General features: G+C 42.9%; 1 protein-coding gene across 5 annotated transcripts in view; it reads right to left on the bottom strand.

Moving 5' to 3' along the window:
* The window catches only part of elavl4 (ELAV like neuron-specific RNA binding protein 4), a 79404-nt gene that overhangs the window by 33889 nt on the left and 27402 nt on the right, over nt 1–18113 (bottom strand). For all 5 annotated transcript variants that reach the window (XM_069150431.1, XM_069150432.1, XM_069150433.1 and 2 more), the window contains 2 exons: nt 16455–16541; nt 11532–11778 (listed from right to left, as the gene is read on the bottom strand). In XM_069150431.1, coding sequence (XP_069006532.1) covers nt 11532–11778; nt 16455–16541 — 334 coding nt within the window. The remainder of the gene's footprint in view (nt 1–11531; nt 11779–16454; nt 16542–18113) is intronic.

Here is an 18113-nt window from a genome sequence, read left to right as displayed (position 1 = left end):
TAAGTTTGGGAGTTTAAATATAACTCACGAAATCCTTTTCGTGGCTTCTCTTTTATTTATCGTCAAATCATATACCCACAAAAGAAACCATGAATTATGCAGAAAAAGAGAATATGTGATAAAAGTAATTAACTGTATGAATTAAAACAAAATGTACATCCAGCTTTAGCTTGCTAAAACACCAAGATTACCCATAGACAGTATTGTAGATAACCCAGCAGTGTTTCTGACAATACCTGTTCACGGGTGCATTTATTCGATTTACACTGAAAATCCAGACGGGTACAGCTGAGTGCCTGCCTACTTGTAACGCTCCTCGATGGCATTCGCTACCTCTCTCAACTCATGCCTCCCACTTTCCCAGCACCTTCCTCACCCCTCTTCCTCATCTTTAACAAGAAATGTGAGGTTCGACAAGCACAGCCACCAGAAGGTGCTGGCAAAGAGCACTCATGCAGACGGGTGCTTAATGGTACCGAGGCACTCAGCACTCATGGAGCCGTCCGGGGAGCCAAATGGGGCCAAACTGGCAGCGGCGGACGCTACTGCTGTAAAGGGGGTCGCACAGTGTAAGAAGTTTCTATGTCTGTGCGTGTGTGTGTCTGAGGGCGTGTGTACAAGTCGGTATGCATGTGTGGACACACATGTGAGTCAGCACTAGATTACAGTCTTACAACCAACTTCATACTGTATTTACTTTGATTACAGCTGCGATGAATGTGTTATTCAGCAGCTGCCACATGTAAATGATATTTGCACGCGTGCACTTTAACTGGGTGTGTATGTTGTGTACATGGGGAGCTTAAGTTGGTATTGGCATATCTTCCCGCCCCCACTCAAGTCTTCACTCTCACTTTGGCAAGGCTGAGGGCCTCCAGGGCTGAAAGGAAGAGGGTGGGAGTGAGGCTCGCTGGCTGACATCATTCCCCAGGTGAGCGGGGAGATGAGGGTAGACAGAGGGAGACATCTGCCCGCAGCATCAGAAAAGCTCCAGGAGGGGATTCCACCCACCATTTCCAACCTGCTACGGGGCAGCTAACAGCAGGGAGCCACCGGCAGGCTGCCTGGCTCCCAGGAATCTGCATGGATGGATGGGAGATGCAACGCCAACGCACCATACTGGCAGATGTACACACATGTGCACACACATGCGTGTAAACGTGTAATCGCTCAATCACAGAGGCACACACAAACAAACACAAGCAGTAAAGTGTGTCCTCGCAGCAGGACAGTGAGGAGCGGAGTGTCTGGCCGCAAGCTCGTAAATGCGTTACTGTTCGATGTGTGCAGGTGTTATTGTATCTCCTGAACCGTTCCGTGAATGTCAGCGCTGAAAAGATGAAGTCACAGTCTACTTCAATCCTTTATAATATGGCTTTACACAAAGGTAATACCGTAAGCAGTTCTCTGTCTGTAACCTACGGTACAACATGCACGCAGACAGCCAGTGTGTTTGGCTTTAGCCTGTCACAGCCCCTCCCCGTGTCCACCTCAATACTCTCCAGCAGGTCCAGCCCTGCATGCTGCTTACATTTGGATCACACCATCACAGTTCAGGCTCAACACGGTGCTGTTAGGAACAGTTCTGCCGCGGTTTAAAAAGGGATCATCACTACTTAAAGACCCGCTCCAGTGAAAATCAAGCTTTTAACCTTGTTACCATGTCCATGAGGTGTTTTTTATGTGGTTAAAGACATACTGTATCATAAGCAAAATATGCACTCAGCACCATGGCTGAGAATTAATGTTTTGAAATTGCAGTAAGAGTCTGAGCCTCCAAAATACAGATTCAGACAGTCAGGGTTTCAAATGTCATAAACCAAAGGAACCAATCCTTTCAAGTGTGGGGCTTTCCATATTGTTGAGTGGAAGACAAGCGACACAGGGATGGGTGCAATATTTGTGGGAGCTAGCAATTTTATTTGATTTAAAATACGTCCTCAACAGAAGCTGAAAGTAGTCCTGCATAAAGTAGCCTTTCCAAACAAAACTCGCTTCATTAACAAAAAGAACTCCTCAGCACTGCTCTGCCTCCTCTCTTCTCATCAGCAACTGCTGCAAGCTAACCGGGAAAAACGGAAATGAGGGGTTTATGGGAAATGCGGTCTTTTCTTTTAAAATGAGGAATACTGTATGTTGAATTCGTTTTTATACACAATTCAAGTTGTAAGAAACTGCACTTTGTTTTTGTGCAAGTACTATGAAAAACAAAAACAAAATTCCACGACTTGCAACTTTTTTCTAATTCCTGCATTTTCACTGCAAAAAAACTCACTTAAAATTCTGCAAATTACATTGCAATTTTTGAGAAAATCTGCCACAAAATCAAGCATTTTTTATTGCAAAAACCACAAATAAAACAGCGAAATTCTTGAGGGACTAGATAGAGGTCCGCACTGTTTGCATATTCAGAGCTCTATGTAGTGAATGAAGAAACGTGTAGACTTACATCTTAGCCCGAGGAACTTTAAGGAATTAGGGGCAAAATTTGAAGTCTGTAATTTTGATGAACAGAGGTGAGTACTTAGGCTTCTACTGTAAAAGTAGTTTTCATTGTCATGTCAGACAAACTTGCATCCCTGTTGCTAAACAATATTACAGCCATAAATATTCAACATAAGGTTATCCAAATGCTGTTGAACTGTCAAACATAAATATCAGGGACATTGCTTATGCTTATGTCATACCCTTTTAAAAAGACCATTTGCCTGAGAACAGTCTGAAAACCACAGAGAATTTATAGACATAGACCGTATTTTATAATTACAGAAAAATAATCTAAGCACTGCATCCGAGGCTACAGAGAAGCCATTAAAAAGACATGATGAATAGCCTCTAATGGGGTTGTGGCTAACAGAGAAACTTGCCTTGTGCTGATCAATTAGCTGAATAGATACATTAATTTATATATTTTAATTGTCAATTAAAACCAAGAACCCTATATGATCCATTGCTCTTTATAATGGCCTTTTAATAAAGTGAGATATTACCTTGCCTTTGATTGGTCAGCTGCTTATAAAGCCACTCGTGCAAAGTCCACAGCACGACACAGTAACGACTTACGAAAAGTTCCCTTTTAAGAAGAATTATGTGAATTTAGTAATTGCCCTAAATGGAAAATGTTATGTACTGTTTCGAAGAATCGAGGTTGTCGATTACATTACTTGTACGTTCGCTGAAAGCTGTTATCGTATAGGTGCCACTATAGCACTGCAGTACTTTATCACGTAGTCCGCTTTCACTAACAGACTAACCATATAGGGTGGGCGAGTGAAGAGGTGGGGGCTAATTTGAACCCACCTCCACTCTTTTGGCAGACCTTGTGTACAATCTGACATAAATTGTATAGGGAGGTGGGCATGTTTTTCACTGGTAAAATCACTGCTATTTCCAGAGACTAGCTCTTTGGTGTGTTGGCGAGGAGTTATGACTAAGCCATTATTTGTTTCCTGAGGAGCAGCAGGTTGCTCAATGTGTGAGATGAGAAAATGAGTGTACTTCAAGCGGGTGTCCTGCCTGCTAGCACCACTGTGTAATTTCACCTTTCCTATCACTCGTCTGTGCACACACGCGTGCGCATCACACACACACACATGCACACGCACACGCACACACGCACACACACACACACACACACACACACACACACACACACACACACACACACACACACACACACACACACCAGAGGATGCAAGTGTAAATCCACACTAACATTTCATAAAGATACATAGATACATACATAATAGGCACAAACAAAATCAAAATAGATGTATGCATAGCTACATTGAATTTTACAGGTATATAATCAAATAAACATTTTCATGTATAACAGGGGTGAGAAGTGCACAGATGGTGCACAATCATGTGCTGTAAGGTACACATAGTGAGAGTCTCCAGTGCATATTGTCTGTCATTATTTTGTGCCTTTTGTTGTATTATGTGACTAAGAGCCCTGTACTGCAGACATGAAAGCATCTTCATCTCCTGCTATCATCAGTCAAGGATCACACAACGCACTATAGACTCTTTGATCTAAAGTGGTAGCTACCAAATGAAACGTATTGCAGCGAGAACCTTCTATTTTCACTGTACACCCCGCTGCAATATCTTGCTCCCAATAATATTCTATGAAATTGTGCAGCTATTAATCAAAAAGTTCATTTGAACTGCTGACACTGTTGTCAAAACAACTATTATAATGCTATAGTTGGAGCAGAGGCAATTTGTAGTGACAGCTCGTTCAAATTCCTGTTAAAATTATTCACTGTTCTGTCTCTGTGTAGTTTATATATTTCTATAAAAATAAAAACTGTGAGCAGTACATGCTGCCCAAAAAAGGGGAAAATCTTTGCGTGAATTTGAAGAAATCAAATAAAATGGAAAAAAAAATCTGATAAGAAAATATCGTCTGTGTGCAGAGACCTTTAAAGGCTATCTATAAAATGTTTCTAGTTGTTCCCAGTCTTGCAAGCTGTCAGCTGCTGAGCCAAGTCTGTCATTCAGAAGTTAAGGGAGAACAGGAGCATCGCAAAGGGTGGGGGTAAGCGAGGTTGCAGTGTGCAGTGTGCAGGGATCATCAGAGCTATGAGTTTGTGATGCTAACACACCTTGAGTAGACTGTCTCCTTCTCCCCAGAAACAGGCAAATCTGTTCGGTCAGTCTTAAATTTAGAGACATTTTAAGAAGAAAACATTTCAATTTGTCACAGTAAATGTGTCACATCGACTGCCTCCACCCTCTCCCATCCCCTGATGGTTTGCCCCTTGCTGCTGCAGCAACTTGAGGTAGTGCTATTTTTGATGGGCCTGCGCTCCCCATCATTTCTGAAAAGGTGCCCTGTCACCAGCTTCATGTCAAAACACACTCACCCTGAAGACTCTCCGCTCCATAGGAATTGGGCAGAGGGAGTTTGCTAAAGGATAAACACAAAGAGAACTGAAGACCACAGTGCCTTCAACACTAGCAGTACAGTAAATGCATATCATGTGGCATGTATTGAGCCCGTTTAAATAACTAAATTCATAAACAGCCACATCCCACGCACACATGCATCTACTGTAGATTCCTCTCCCACTCACTCATTCAACACATCTTTCCCTCCTGGGTTGCCAAGGTAGCAGCCACTGTTGCAGTCAGGAGGCTCCCACTCTCAGCTCCCAAGGCCCTGCTTCCACCAACACACACACACACACACACACACACACACACACACACACACACACACACACACACACACACACTCTTGCCCACATAGAAGCTCAGGGACAAACACACACACGTAAACCACCCCCTCACGGTGGCTCCCTGAGCCTTGGGGCCGGTGGACTGCAGCCTGCAGTGTGTGGGCTGCTTGGCTAGCAGTGCAGCTGAGAAATAGAAGGCAAGCTGACAGACAGAGAAGCCCCCTTCAAGTCTTGGATAACCCTGTTACGTCAGGATGGCAGAGCCGACCATGCTGCACCTGCTTGGACTCCTTCTGAGAGCGCGCAGAGTGACGACCCCCCCCCCCCTCCAGGCTGAGGACAGTCTTGCTCTCCCCTGCCTCGGTACAGTGCATTCGAGAGTGAAGGGTTGGAGGGCGAGTAAACCAGCCCTGAGGCGCATTCAGCCTCTGGATCTGAAGCCGGCACCAAGGACAGTCACAACCTCTGTGTTCCATGTAAAGGGCACTCGCAGTGAAATGAGCGGGGACAGAGGCTGTCTGACGTGAGGGTCATAAGAGGAGCATTACAGCCAGGTGTTTTCAGGACGTCCAATTCTGGGACCTGAGCAGGGAAGGGGAGAAGATTGAGAGGGGGGGGGGGGTGCTAAAAGGAGAGAGACAGGACATTCTCGGGACCTGGGACTCTGAAACTTTAATGTGTGTCTGCCTGCTTGTGTATGCACTTCTGAGCCTGGCAGCTCTCTTAATACCTGGCTTTGGAGATGTCAAATCCTTTTTTCATCTCTTTCCCTGTCATCTTTGTTCACGCTATCTTCGGCCTTCAGACCATTTCGGGTTCAGATAAATGCAGCCTGTAGGTGAGATATAAACACTACACCACATCTCCTACAATGTGATTTCAGTAAGGATTTCAAAAGTATGTAATAGTTCATCAGTGTTTCAGAAGCTGTAAATGGGTGCCATTTTATCATGAGACAAACAGAAATAATAGTGTGTTTTGTTTTCATCACTGTAGTAATGATGTGAGAAATAGCTCAGCTTGCCGTCTGAAGTCTGAGAAGAATCATCTTTGCTCCTTAGCATGTTGTCAATGTATATTACATTAGCAACAAAGAGCTCTGGGTAAACTGAGGTTCATATGGTGAATATTTGATTTGCTCCCTGTTTGACTTACAGTCCTTGTGCAGGAGCTATGCTCCGCCCTTCTGTCCTTGTGGATCAGGGTGAGACGCTTGTTTTATGTTTACAATACTTGTGGTTGCACTTGATGTTCCATGAAAGAAATTGAATGACAGTGAAACTAATGGAAGTGTGTTGTCTGAAACTCAGGCTTGTGCATGCGAAGCTGGCCAAATCCAGCAGCGTTTCCTACGCTATATGAGCAAGGCATACTTGTCCTAATGTAAGAATTGGGTTTGCAGCAGGCTTTCACACGTAGCACTGAAGCTGCTGTCTGTCAGAGGTGCTCCAGCTTGAACTACTCCACATCTGACATCACAGTCCATCTATTTTTCATAGCCAACATCTGCTTGGCTTGCTACATTGTCACTTTGATTTGCATCAGCTCCCCAGATTCCATGTATAAAACCAAAACATGGAAGGTGACGAGGGTGGTGTGCACAAAAGGCTTGAGTTAGTGGGCTTAGGGATGATGTCTTTACAGGGTTTGATGTGAGATAAGAATTATTTGCAGTTTGCGTGTTTTAAAGGTGAGCAGCGTTTGCTGCTGAAACCTGGCAGATGCTGTGACTACCCGATGAAAAGGGCAACACAGGCAGCCAGAGCAGGACTGTAAAATATCATATCATATATCTGTTTCCATAGGGTAAGGCCACTGAATTTTTGGCCACTGTGATGATTGGCATAATATGAGAAAGCAAGAAATGGTTACCCATAAAACAACCCCCCCTCCTCAACTTTCCCTCCCTCCCTCCCTCCACACACACACACACACACACACACACACACACACACACACACACACACACACACACACACACACACACACACACACACACACACACACACACACACACACACAAACACACAATCACACACTCCCCTCCCTAATGCAATCAATTCTTGTTCCAGCATGAAAAGCTATTTTCTTCTCCTCCATGTCATTATGAAAACAAATGCATTCATATCTCCAGCAGAAATGCAGATGATGCAGAAAAATGATCCTGAAAAATGACTTACTGACAAGGATCAGTCAATTCCGTTTGTGTACGTGCGTGCGTGTGTGTGTGTGTGTGTGTGTGTGTGGGGCATGTGCTGAATCAGGATATTGCAAAGTCCACATTAATTCCTCTCAGCTTGTTTTTTTGTTTTTTTACTTATGTCTGAGTAAGGGGACATTTGGACTTGCACAAGATGTGAGTTTTCAGAAATCAACTTTCTGCTTCCTTTTAAAGAAAGACAGAAAAAACTTGCTGTAAGTGGAAACATTTACAGAGTCTCAAAACCGTCGTGGCTGTGACGTGAGCACTTCTATATGTCGAGTTCCTTCTGTCTGGAATGCAGCGTGACGAGTGTAAAAGTGTCTACAGTATGCACACTTAATTGAGACAACGTAACAACACTTAAGATATCTTCTCTTCAAGTGTGCACAGGCAGACAGGAAATTCACAGTTGGAGGCCTTGGGCTTATGTGCATGTGTGTGTGTGTGTGGGCTGCAGTGTGCGTGTAAGCTGGTCTTAAATAAAAGATTAACCTGCATGTCCCTGGTGTGTTATGAGAGCACCAGGCAGAGGTAGTTGTGTAAGCAGGCAGGAAGGTAGGCAAGCAGGCAGGCATGTGGGGAGCAAGAAAGACACCCAGAGGTGGCTTTTCTACCAGCTGAAGTCAGCCAGGGTGACAGACGTAGCTGAAGTGTCTACGCCTGCCCGCACTCGCCCAAGCCTCATGCCATCCTGGCGTCATTGGAGCTGACAGGAGCAAGTCCACAGGAAGCTGAGAGGACGCCAAGGACCTGTCTGTCTCTCATACCTCTGAGAGGTTCAAATGCCCACACCTTGTCAGCAAACAGTCACAGGTTAGTCAGGATGCAAACAAGCAGGGTGGGAAGCAGAGATGCAAGCAAACGACTGCCAGTGGATGTTTGCTTGAAGTGAATTTGTCTGTGTTTAAAATAGTAGAGTTGACACAGAAGTACTGTGAGATGTAACCACTCTTACTGCTGGTGCACACATCCAACACACCGAATCCAACGGAGGAATATTTCAATCTTGTAAGGATTCAATATGGAAATTATTATCCAAGTGCATTTTTGAGTAATTCTGTAAATGTATTTAAAGTCTTCAACTTGGTTCGATAGTTCTCATGCTCCTCATACTGAATAATAGAATATGAAGGCAGCAGGGCCTTATTATTCCCATCAGTATGAATAATTTGTAACTACAGAACTCTCTAACGCTCCTCAAGACAGATTCTCAAGTTTCATTCTGGAATTTCAACACGGTAAACAAGATCTTTTCCTCCTTCAATTTCGATTTGAAATCCCGATAAAAATGTATAAATGTCTGACGTCGATCTGTCTTACATCCATGTGCAGCTACATGTGACAGACGAGGACGGGTACAGGTGTACGTACCAGCTAAAAAAGTGGTGTCTTTACTCTCCTCTCTCAAACCTGGCGTAGTCTGTTAATGATTTGGATGACTGTTAGAGAGCATGAAGCCTCTTGGCATTCCCTGTTGGAAGGGATCTGTGCTTTGTTAGCCTAAAAGTTTGCGCGAGAAAATTGCACCCATGGGAGAGCAAAACAGGCGTACACCACAGGGGGAGACGGAGGGAGGGCAGAGTTTATTTATAACTTTTTGCGTTGATGCTAAGTCATCAGACAGACCTTGGAGTGCAGAGCAGAGAGGTACCCTAAATGGTTTAGAAGTGAGCGAACAAACATTTCTGCCTCTCTCACAGTCCCCGTTTAGAGGCCAGGCAGGTTTACAGCAATTCTGTTCATTTTTTAAACTCTCTCCAAATATCTGTTGTTAGTTTGGTTCCTCACTGCTGCTTGGCAAATCACACTTAAGGGGAAAATCAGGTGGCGAGAGAACATGGTGATAGAGATGATGATAGCATGTGGTATCCCAGTGTTATTTTTGTACACACCGTCCTCCATTATCTTGGTGTATCTGACTCTCAGGCTCCATTTTGTGGCCCATTACAGCGGAAGAGGAAGATGGTCCTAAAGAGGAATCATTGAGCAGCAAACATATACTTCAAAGAACAAGAGAACAGGAGGAGGCTGCGATGGCTGGGCCAGTGGCCATCCCTGGTTTACAGTCAAAATTGTCATTCCTCTTGGCCTTTTACTTCATCTATTAGAGGAAATCAGATTCTATGATTATGTTAGCTTATATATCTGTATAGGTGTATACATGTACAGATATACTCTCCTTCCCTTCCCTCGCCTGGCTGCTTGCTCTCTGAGAACGGCTTGGTGATCTCGACTGCCCGCCTGCCTGGTGCTCTTTAATGAGATTATCAGGAGAAGAGTGTCAGTAAGTAGGATCTAAAATGAAAGCCATTACGGAGCATTATCACAGAGCTCCCCCCCCCCCACCACCACCCCCGATCCATCTGCTGTATGACCACCCACACAGCCACTACGCCCAGATTACAGCCATGATTAGCACCGCAAAGTGCTGCTTAATTTAAACACCTCTGGAGAACATGTGGCACTTTGCTGCATTGCTGAGTCGCGGCGCTTGAACACACACAGAGGACAAAGATGAATTTCTCCTTGTAGACACCGGTTGCAGTGATTCCTCACCAACACTTGATTTGTGTGCAATGATGTACTTGTGTTCAGGTCTAAACTGCTCGTGTCATATTTACTGTATTTTCTTACACGTGTTTAGTCGGTTTGGATTCGTACCTTTGATATGGGTTCCTGAACGAGACTTGAATAAGGCGTTCTCAGTTAAAACCCAGAGATTTTATCTACCTCAGTCGAGCTTATGGTGAAATGCTGCGGCTCACTGACGCTGATGAGAATTTTCTCCTGCGAAACGCAGCGTTAGTGTCGATGTAGCCCATTGAAATATGGTTTCAAATAACAAGGTATTTTTTGTTACTCGATAGTACTGAAGCAGTTTGGTCGCTGCCCTAGAAGTAACAAAGTTTGGTACCCAGCTGTAGTGTTTGTACATTCAATTCACAGCACAATACCTGTCTTACTTCTTCACTGACCCTTCTTCTGGCAGTGTGAACAGCGGCGTAGTCTGCCTGCTTTGTCATTTCTGTCTCTCTTAACAATTACTATTGTCACAGTGACAATAAAGCCAAACGTGAAGGATGAAAAAAATAAATGAAAACTACAGTTGGAAACATTGAATATTATACTTTAAATACTTTAACTGGACTTTTATTCACTAAAGCATTCTGCTTTTAAAGTCCCATCATGATCAGGCCAGTTCATTTTGTCAGAGTAGAAAGCAGCTCTTTTATAGCTTCGTACAGTGACTCACCTTGTGCTTTACCTTTCCTCTTTCCTTTGGCCAAACTGTCTTTGTAAACAACCAAATCATCACACAATGAGTGTGTTCACATGGACATGAATGGGACTCTTATGAGGCTTATCCAGGTTTGGTTATAATCTCAATCTGACATTTGCATGGAAAAGGTAGAAATCTGGTTATGCGTATCCCTGTACACACAATAAATACTCGCATACTTGCAAAGACATCTGTGATTTTTTTTTTACAAGCACAAACCAACAATTTTGAAATCTCAAATTTGCCATTCCTTAAATTAATTTCACTGGGGCTATTAACCTGACCTGTTCGACTGTACATGTTTAAAAACTGCCACCCTGAATCCTGCCTACTGCAGACTTGAGATGCTTTTGCAATGGCTATAGTTTCAGTTCCTGTTACATCACTTAGTTTAAGCTTTACCTACACGGGTAGCCAGCAGGATTCAGAAACCTAGATTAGATGTATACATGCAACAGTATTCAGTTTTCTTTCCACCAAGCTCCAGCTAGAATATTCTCCCATCTGGGATAAGGGGTTATCATGCTTTCTGAATTTAGGAATTAATGTTAACGTGTGCAAACAAAAACAAAACACTTCAAAAACCCGATCATAACCAGGATACTTATATCCATATAAACACGCTCATAAAATGTCATCATATCCAGATTTCTTTCCCTAATTCTACTTTAATCAAACAGGAGATTATTTTAAGATTTTTTTTTTTTACTTCAGTGAAGAGTGCTTGTGAATGGATTTAGACAAGAGAGTTCATGATATGTTCTCAAGACCCACAGGCTACACCTGAAATTATATGGTGTTATATTTTGGGAAGTGCATTCAGCAATACCCCAGTGTGACACAAACAGTCTGTATTTGGTACCTGTGATCTTATCGCGAACCAGCTTGCAGGACTCGATCTCGCCGATGCTACCGAACAGGCTGCGGAACTCCTCCTGGGTCATGTTCTGGGGCAGGTAGTTGACGATGAGGTTTGTCTTGCTGTCGTCGTTTGATGGTCCGGTCTGCATTGGCGAAGGGCAGCCACGGCTGTTGTTGGACGGACCGTTGGCTGTAGTGCCTCCGCCGCTGGGACCGTTTGTCACTGGAGCCTCCATGTTACTGATAATCTGGAGAAAGGTGAAGATGAGGAGGACAGAGGGAGAAGTGAGGAGAGGAACCATAGAGAGCAAGGGCAGGGAAGAGGAGGCAAAGAGATAGTGATCATTGGCAAAGGCTTCTAAAAAGTATCAAGCAGTTTGGAACACTAAATATGTAGTAAGGCATAAAAGACTAATAAAAAGATTGTTTTTAAATTAACTCATAAAAAGCATAGTTTTTGTTTTTATCAAGTCAAATCAACAGTCTTTGAAGGTCTTTTGGCCAAGACTGCAAAAACACCTTTTTTAAACAAGCTTAATATATACAGTACAGTCATGGGACAAAGTAATCTCGTAGAAATTGTTGGCTTTTTGAATATGTTTTGACATAAAACATTTGATGCTCTTTGAAATCTTGAAGATAAGAGTGATATACTTGAGCCACAAGGCTGAAAAATTTAGCTTTTTCTGTCATTTATTGAACAAAAATATCAGCAGAGGTAATAGTCTTTTGTGAGAAAAAGCTAGTATTGCTAGTATATCCTTGAGCAAACATACGTTCTTGTGGGTGTTTTGCATAATTGTACATCATCTCTGACATCGGCTTGCTAAAATTTTAGACCTCTCTTCCACGCAAAGCTGTCCAGCCTTTCAGGCAGCGAATCAACTCCAAACCGTGACACCTCCACCTCCATGCTTCACAGTCGGTGTGAGGTTTCTTCTCTTGAAAAGCTGTCTTTGGTCTGCACCAAACATGTCTGATGTTACTGACGCCAAACAACTCTGTCTTTGCTTCATCTGTCCAGAGCACATTTTTCTAAAAGAACTGGTCTTTGCCTCTGTTCAACAGCTTACTGTAGTTTTGCTCTGATGGTATTTTTGGACAACAAAAGATGTTTGCGCATGTAGGTCAAATTTGTGCAATCGCTTTCTGATTGTAGACAATGAGTTATTTCAAATTTGGAGATCTTTTTAAATCCCTTGCCAGACTCATAGGATCTTTGGATCTTGGCATGATGACACCACACACTTCAATACCAAAGGGAAAACCAGACCCTGTAGATGTCTGAGGTTTAATTAAGACCGGTTCCAACTGTCACTCCCTGAGGAGGTCACAACCATTCACACCTAATCTGGAACCCCTGATTCTAATTCAATGGATTTGATGGTGTGATAAATGTAAATAAAGGCTTGTCACTAATTTATCTAAATTATGAAAATGAACTCAAAATATTGGGTTATGGGTCATTTGTTTGAGTATCACCTTTATTAATAGTCACTGTTTTAAGGAGGATGTAATATTTGCTTTACCAAATATATAAAAAAAAAGCCATCAATTTCCATGTTATGTACAGCATTTACTTTTTCACATGACTGAATATTACAGTTTTTGGTTTACCATACTATGAAATGAAATGAAGCCATGGAATTGCCATTACTTCTTCCCATTATAACTGACAGTGATATGTGTAAAAATGACTAAACCCTTGTATAGAGTAACAAACTAAACATATAGTGAACACACTGCAGACATTCAACATCTCTAAACATTGAGAAATACAACAAATACTAGACACAGAGAGGATAATGAGAAAAACATTAATGAATACTGTAAGACCTCATTAAATAAATCTGCGATAGCTGCAGAGGTTTGTGGGAGGGGGCAGCGACAGGGGCAGCCCTTTAGTTAGCGATCTGACTGCTGATGCTGCTGCTGTGACAGAAAGAAGGTTGCTTTTTCGTAGCTGGTTTTGTAGAGCGTCTCGGGATCAAAGTGTTCATAGAGGACCTGTGAGCTTGGTGTAAGTGAGACAAAAAAAAAAAAACTGAGAAGGAGTGAGAGTCGGAGGAGGTAGGCTGCACTTTGCTTTTCTACCAGAGCACTCTGATATTTATTTAATGCAAATGCTTATTCTGAGTGAACATTACTTTCCAACAAAAGTAATATGTGGGCCCAAAGTAAAATGATTTATACATTTGCATAAAAAACATTTGTTTGATCAAATTAATGGCTTTTGTAGAGTGTGTGTGTGTGTGTGTGTGTGTGTGTGTGTGTGTGTGTGTGTGTGTTGTAAGACATGGATTGGGGGAGTCAGTGGTTTTCAAATGGAAAAAGCAGAAACAACTAATCTGCATCACTAAATGTTGGAAAGATAAAACTGAGAAAAGATGGAGGTTTCTGTTGACCCAACTATATCACATTGTTTTTCGTGATGCTGTTTCTGCTTGAAGAGTAATGAATAGCTTCATGGAAGATCTTTGAAAATGGTCTGTCCATGTCCATTTGAGCTGTTCCCATCTTATTGGGGAAAAAGCACTGTACTGACTGAACATGCTGAAACCCAAATTAAGATGCAAATATTCTTTAATCTGATTCAATCAAATTTTTAGAGTCATCACTCACATCTCTCCTTCCCCCTGTTCAACCATTCAGCTCTCAGTCTATTTTTAACTATTCTAAAGTACACGCAGGCAGACTGCACTCGGAAGCAGGGCTGGTTTTAGCAAAGGAGAAACGACACACGAGTCGTATTTCGCTCTATTTCGGGATTATCAAAAAGACCGGACCCGTGTTCTAATAATATAGCTCAAAGCAAGAATTTAAAAATTTCCCAGTTTGTCCAGAAATAGTTTTTCAAAACAATTTTTAGACCTTTACAATGTGCACACTTCTCGGCTTTAATCACTTTACTTTTATCTATCTCTACATGTGGAGATAAATGAACCAGCAGACGAATAACTCTTTAGTTACCAAACAACCACCACTCATATGTTGATAATATGATCCATATGACAAACACTGTGTACATGTTATCAGTGTAATATAGTGCAATTATATAAATTTGAGATTGTTTGGAGCAAATTTACATTTCTGAATTGGTAAGTAAAGTGAATTAAAGTGGGTTCCAACAATTTTGACATGGATAAGATGACCTAGAAAAGTCAACAGCACATTTTAATGAAAAGTTCCGAAATAAATTTGGAAACCTGTGGTCTTTATCCCAGTATGTGAAACTGATTCTCTCGACCTCCGAGTAACTTCACCAACTATGTTATGGGATAAGATACGGGGCCTTACATGGGTTAAAATATCCATCTTTTTCCTGACTCCAGGAGGACCTTTAAAATGAAGCTATGAGGCTTATTACTTAAGAGTTATTCTTTTTTCTGTTAAGAAGCAGTGCCAAAAAAATTCTGCTTCCATCTTCTCATTTTAAACACAAACACACACACACACACACATGCGAGCACACACTTCCATGCATTCACAGTCTGTGGGATCTGCAGTGAGCGGAGGAGCACATACTCAAAGGCACACACAATCACATACACAGAAGGAGAACAATGGCTCAAGCCCACAGCAGAAAACAAACAGACAAGGAGATGTCTAAAAGCTCTCAAGATGAGAGCTGCATGCAAATTGTTCTTTTGACAGTATCCTTCCCTGCTCACTCACCACTCTACCACAACAGAGATACCGAGACAGACTGAGAAAGACGGGGAGGGAAGGGGGGAGGCAGAGTGAAGAGGAAGGAGAGAATAGTATCTAGGCATAACAGAGTTGATTGGAGAGGGCCTTATTAAATCTGTTTACATTCCCTGCTGGGCTCCATTCTGTCAGAGAGACTTTCAACTCCATGGGACGTTTTCTGAGGAATTTTTACACCAAAATGGCTGCCTCTAATTAACAGGGACCTGCCGAGTCCCAGTGGCCAATTATATTCCCCTCCTTGTCCCTGCCCACTAGCATTTGTGCTGCTCAGCGGTCCACTTCATGTTGGTTGTGAGCACTCTGGCTGTCCCCGCTCTCCCACTGTGGAGCCTAGTGCTGAGGACAGGCCGCGCTGCATGCCCTGCTGACTGCGTCCAACACAGCCCTCCTCGGCTCTCAGCCTCAACATGCAGCTTCTTCTGCTCGCAAGTTCTACAGCTACTTGTGTAGGAGGCAGAGACATCACAGTGCTTTTGGCTAAAAAGTAATACATGCAAACAGCTGTTGGAAACATATGAAACAAATGTGAGAAGGTGTGAGATAAAATTTGATAGAAGTGGTTGCTGTTCGGAGTTGAAAAATATCTGGTGGTCATTGTTAAAACTGGCATCTTAAGAACGATAAATCGACTTGACTCCAACACTGAGGCTACGGTTGCAGTTCAGTTACAGCTGTAAAGCAAAGTGCATAGCAGGGACCTTTTACTTTGAAAGTTTTAAAGGTTGTGTGAGTGCTTGATTAAAAAGAGGAGCAGCGAGCAACTGTAAGCGTCAGTGTGTCTTCGGGGAAGTAGATGGCCAGTAGAACTGCTCACAGGTGCAGCTTTGCATGTTTTAAGTTAAAAAAAAAACACCGTAAATATTTTATGGTTTTGTTTTAAATACTAAACAATCAATATGAATATCTAAATCGAGAAAATACTAGACATAACAGTGCTACATTGTCTATTGGCCTCCACAGGGTGAAGATGTCAGCAGCTTAAAATGCTTTTCAATCATCTCTGCACAGCTTCCTCTACCCTTTCAACCCCAGCCCCCTGCTGCCCTCTGTCTATTGCCCCATCCATCAATCGCTGCTTCAGGTCCAACTGTCTCAGTCAGCAGCATCACCAACCAGTGCATATTTATGTAAACACAGTACAATATCAGATCATTTTGTTTCACGTGTGTGTAAAATGGCTGGGCCATCCATTTGGCAGCAGTAGTCTCCTTACCATCTTTGGCTGTGTCAGCAATCCCTTCTCTGCCCATCCCTGGAGCTGTGGGAGCTCTGCCTGACGCCACTGTGTCTCTGTCGACCCCTATGGAGGGGAGCACAGGGAGGGAGGGATGCACAGCCCATTGTCAACATCATACATTCACTTTACAAGGTTAGGGTTGCAGTGGGATTTGGGGGAATGGAGGGGTTGAGCGTGTTGGGTGGGGAAAATGGCAGCTCACTAGAAAAACACAGTTACACCTTTGCAGTCACCACCAGTCAAGCTAAAACAAGTAGACGAGTGGCTCAGTAATTTTTGTTTTCGGCCGGTATAACTGATGATGATTGTTTGGCTTTGGGGAATAATAGTATTTTTTTAAGGTAAAACTGTAACTGCTAGAATAGAAATGTTTCATCAGCTGTTTTAATCATCTGTGCACCTTCGCAGTCGGCAGAATAAAACTGCATGTGTGTCGATGCTGGCAGATTGGTGTGGTGACTGCAATGACCTTGGCAGAGTTTATAATGAGGGTTTCCCTCTTGCTCTCTGTGGGTAAACAAGCCTGTGGTTGAAGAGACAGAAATGCCACAAATGAGCAGAAAGTCTGTTCACTAGCTCTCCAGAGCAGGGGGCTTAAATGCCTGCAGCTATCTATGGATGCTACAACAGCCAATTTAGCAGGAGAGGAGGAAGAGAGGAGGTATGACCTCTGCCTTCATTTACTCCTTCAGAGAGATGAAGAGCGGGAGTGAGGGATCAGATGGGAGTAGGAAGAGACGGCAAGGGCTGAGTAATGGGGAAGACACTTCCAATACTTCAGAGAAAGGGAGAGACGGAGGTGGGGGAGGAGAGAGGGAGTCTGTACATGTTCTGTTGTCAATGTGTCTTGTAAACTTAGGCAGGAATGCATAATGGAGGTCTAAATGAGAGTGAACTGTCAACTTGAAAGGGAAAGAGAAGATACGGAGGGGCAGAGAGGTCAGGGTAGAAAAGAGGACAAGGAATATCGTCTCTCCTCACTGACAGGTAGTGGGTGAATATCGAGATATTTTTCGGCACGATGATAAAGAAAAATCAGTTTAGCCACCTTTGTTTTAGGGTGGTGAGGACCAAAGGCTTACTGTTGAATAGCTGTTGTGTAAAATATACAAATACTTTCTAAATCTGACTGGGACAAATTGGTTAGAAACATTAGGATTTAGTTTAAATTCAAGTGTGACAAAGCCAGTAAGATGTGTTGAGAGGGCAGTGCCAGGGATAGCTACACCCCCGGAGGGAAAGGGGCCCCATGCTTGTCACCACATGCGAAACAGTGGACCAACATTCATCTCATCAAGAGGACAAACTGTGTGGCTTGCATGTTAACATGACTTGTCCCATCCATTAAATGTAATGTTGAAAAGCTACCCTGAAAAAAGGAAATGTTAGGCAGAGGTGAAACATCCAAATCATTTTTCACCCATTCTGCAAAGCCGTCATTTTACACACTGTGTCAGGAAGTGGATGGTGCGCCGCAGCAAGCAGACGGTGCAGTGTTATCGTAGCATGTGCAAACGTGGTGATAAAAATGTAAGAAGCAGCAAGCAGATGTATATGACTCACGTCTCAGTTTCAACAGCTAACGTATAGTGAAAGGGAGCATAATGTCAGCAGAAGGAATATTACATTTCTTAG

Source organism: Embiotoca jacksoni, unplaced genomic scaffold (assembly GCF_022577435.1).
Source record: "Embiotoca jacksoni isolate LCO1_2020_lvr unplaced genomic scaffold, fEmbJac1.0.p SCAF_16, whole genome shotgun sequence".
NCBI lineage: Eukaryota > Metazoa > Chordata > Actinopteri > Embiotocidae > Embiotoca > Embiotoca jacksoni.
Note: the sequence above shows the minus strand (reverse complement) of the source record. Positions and strands in the feature narration are given on the sequence as shown.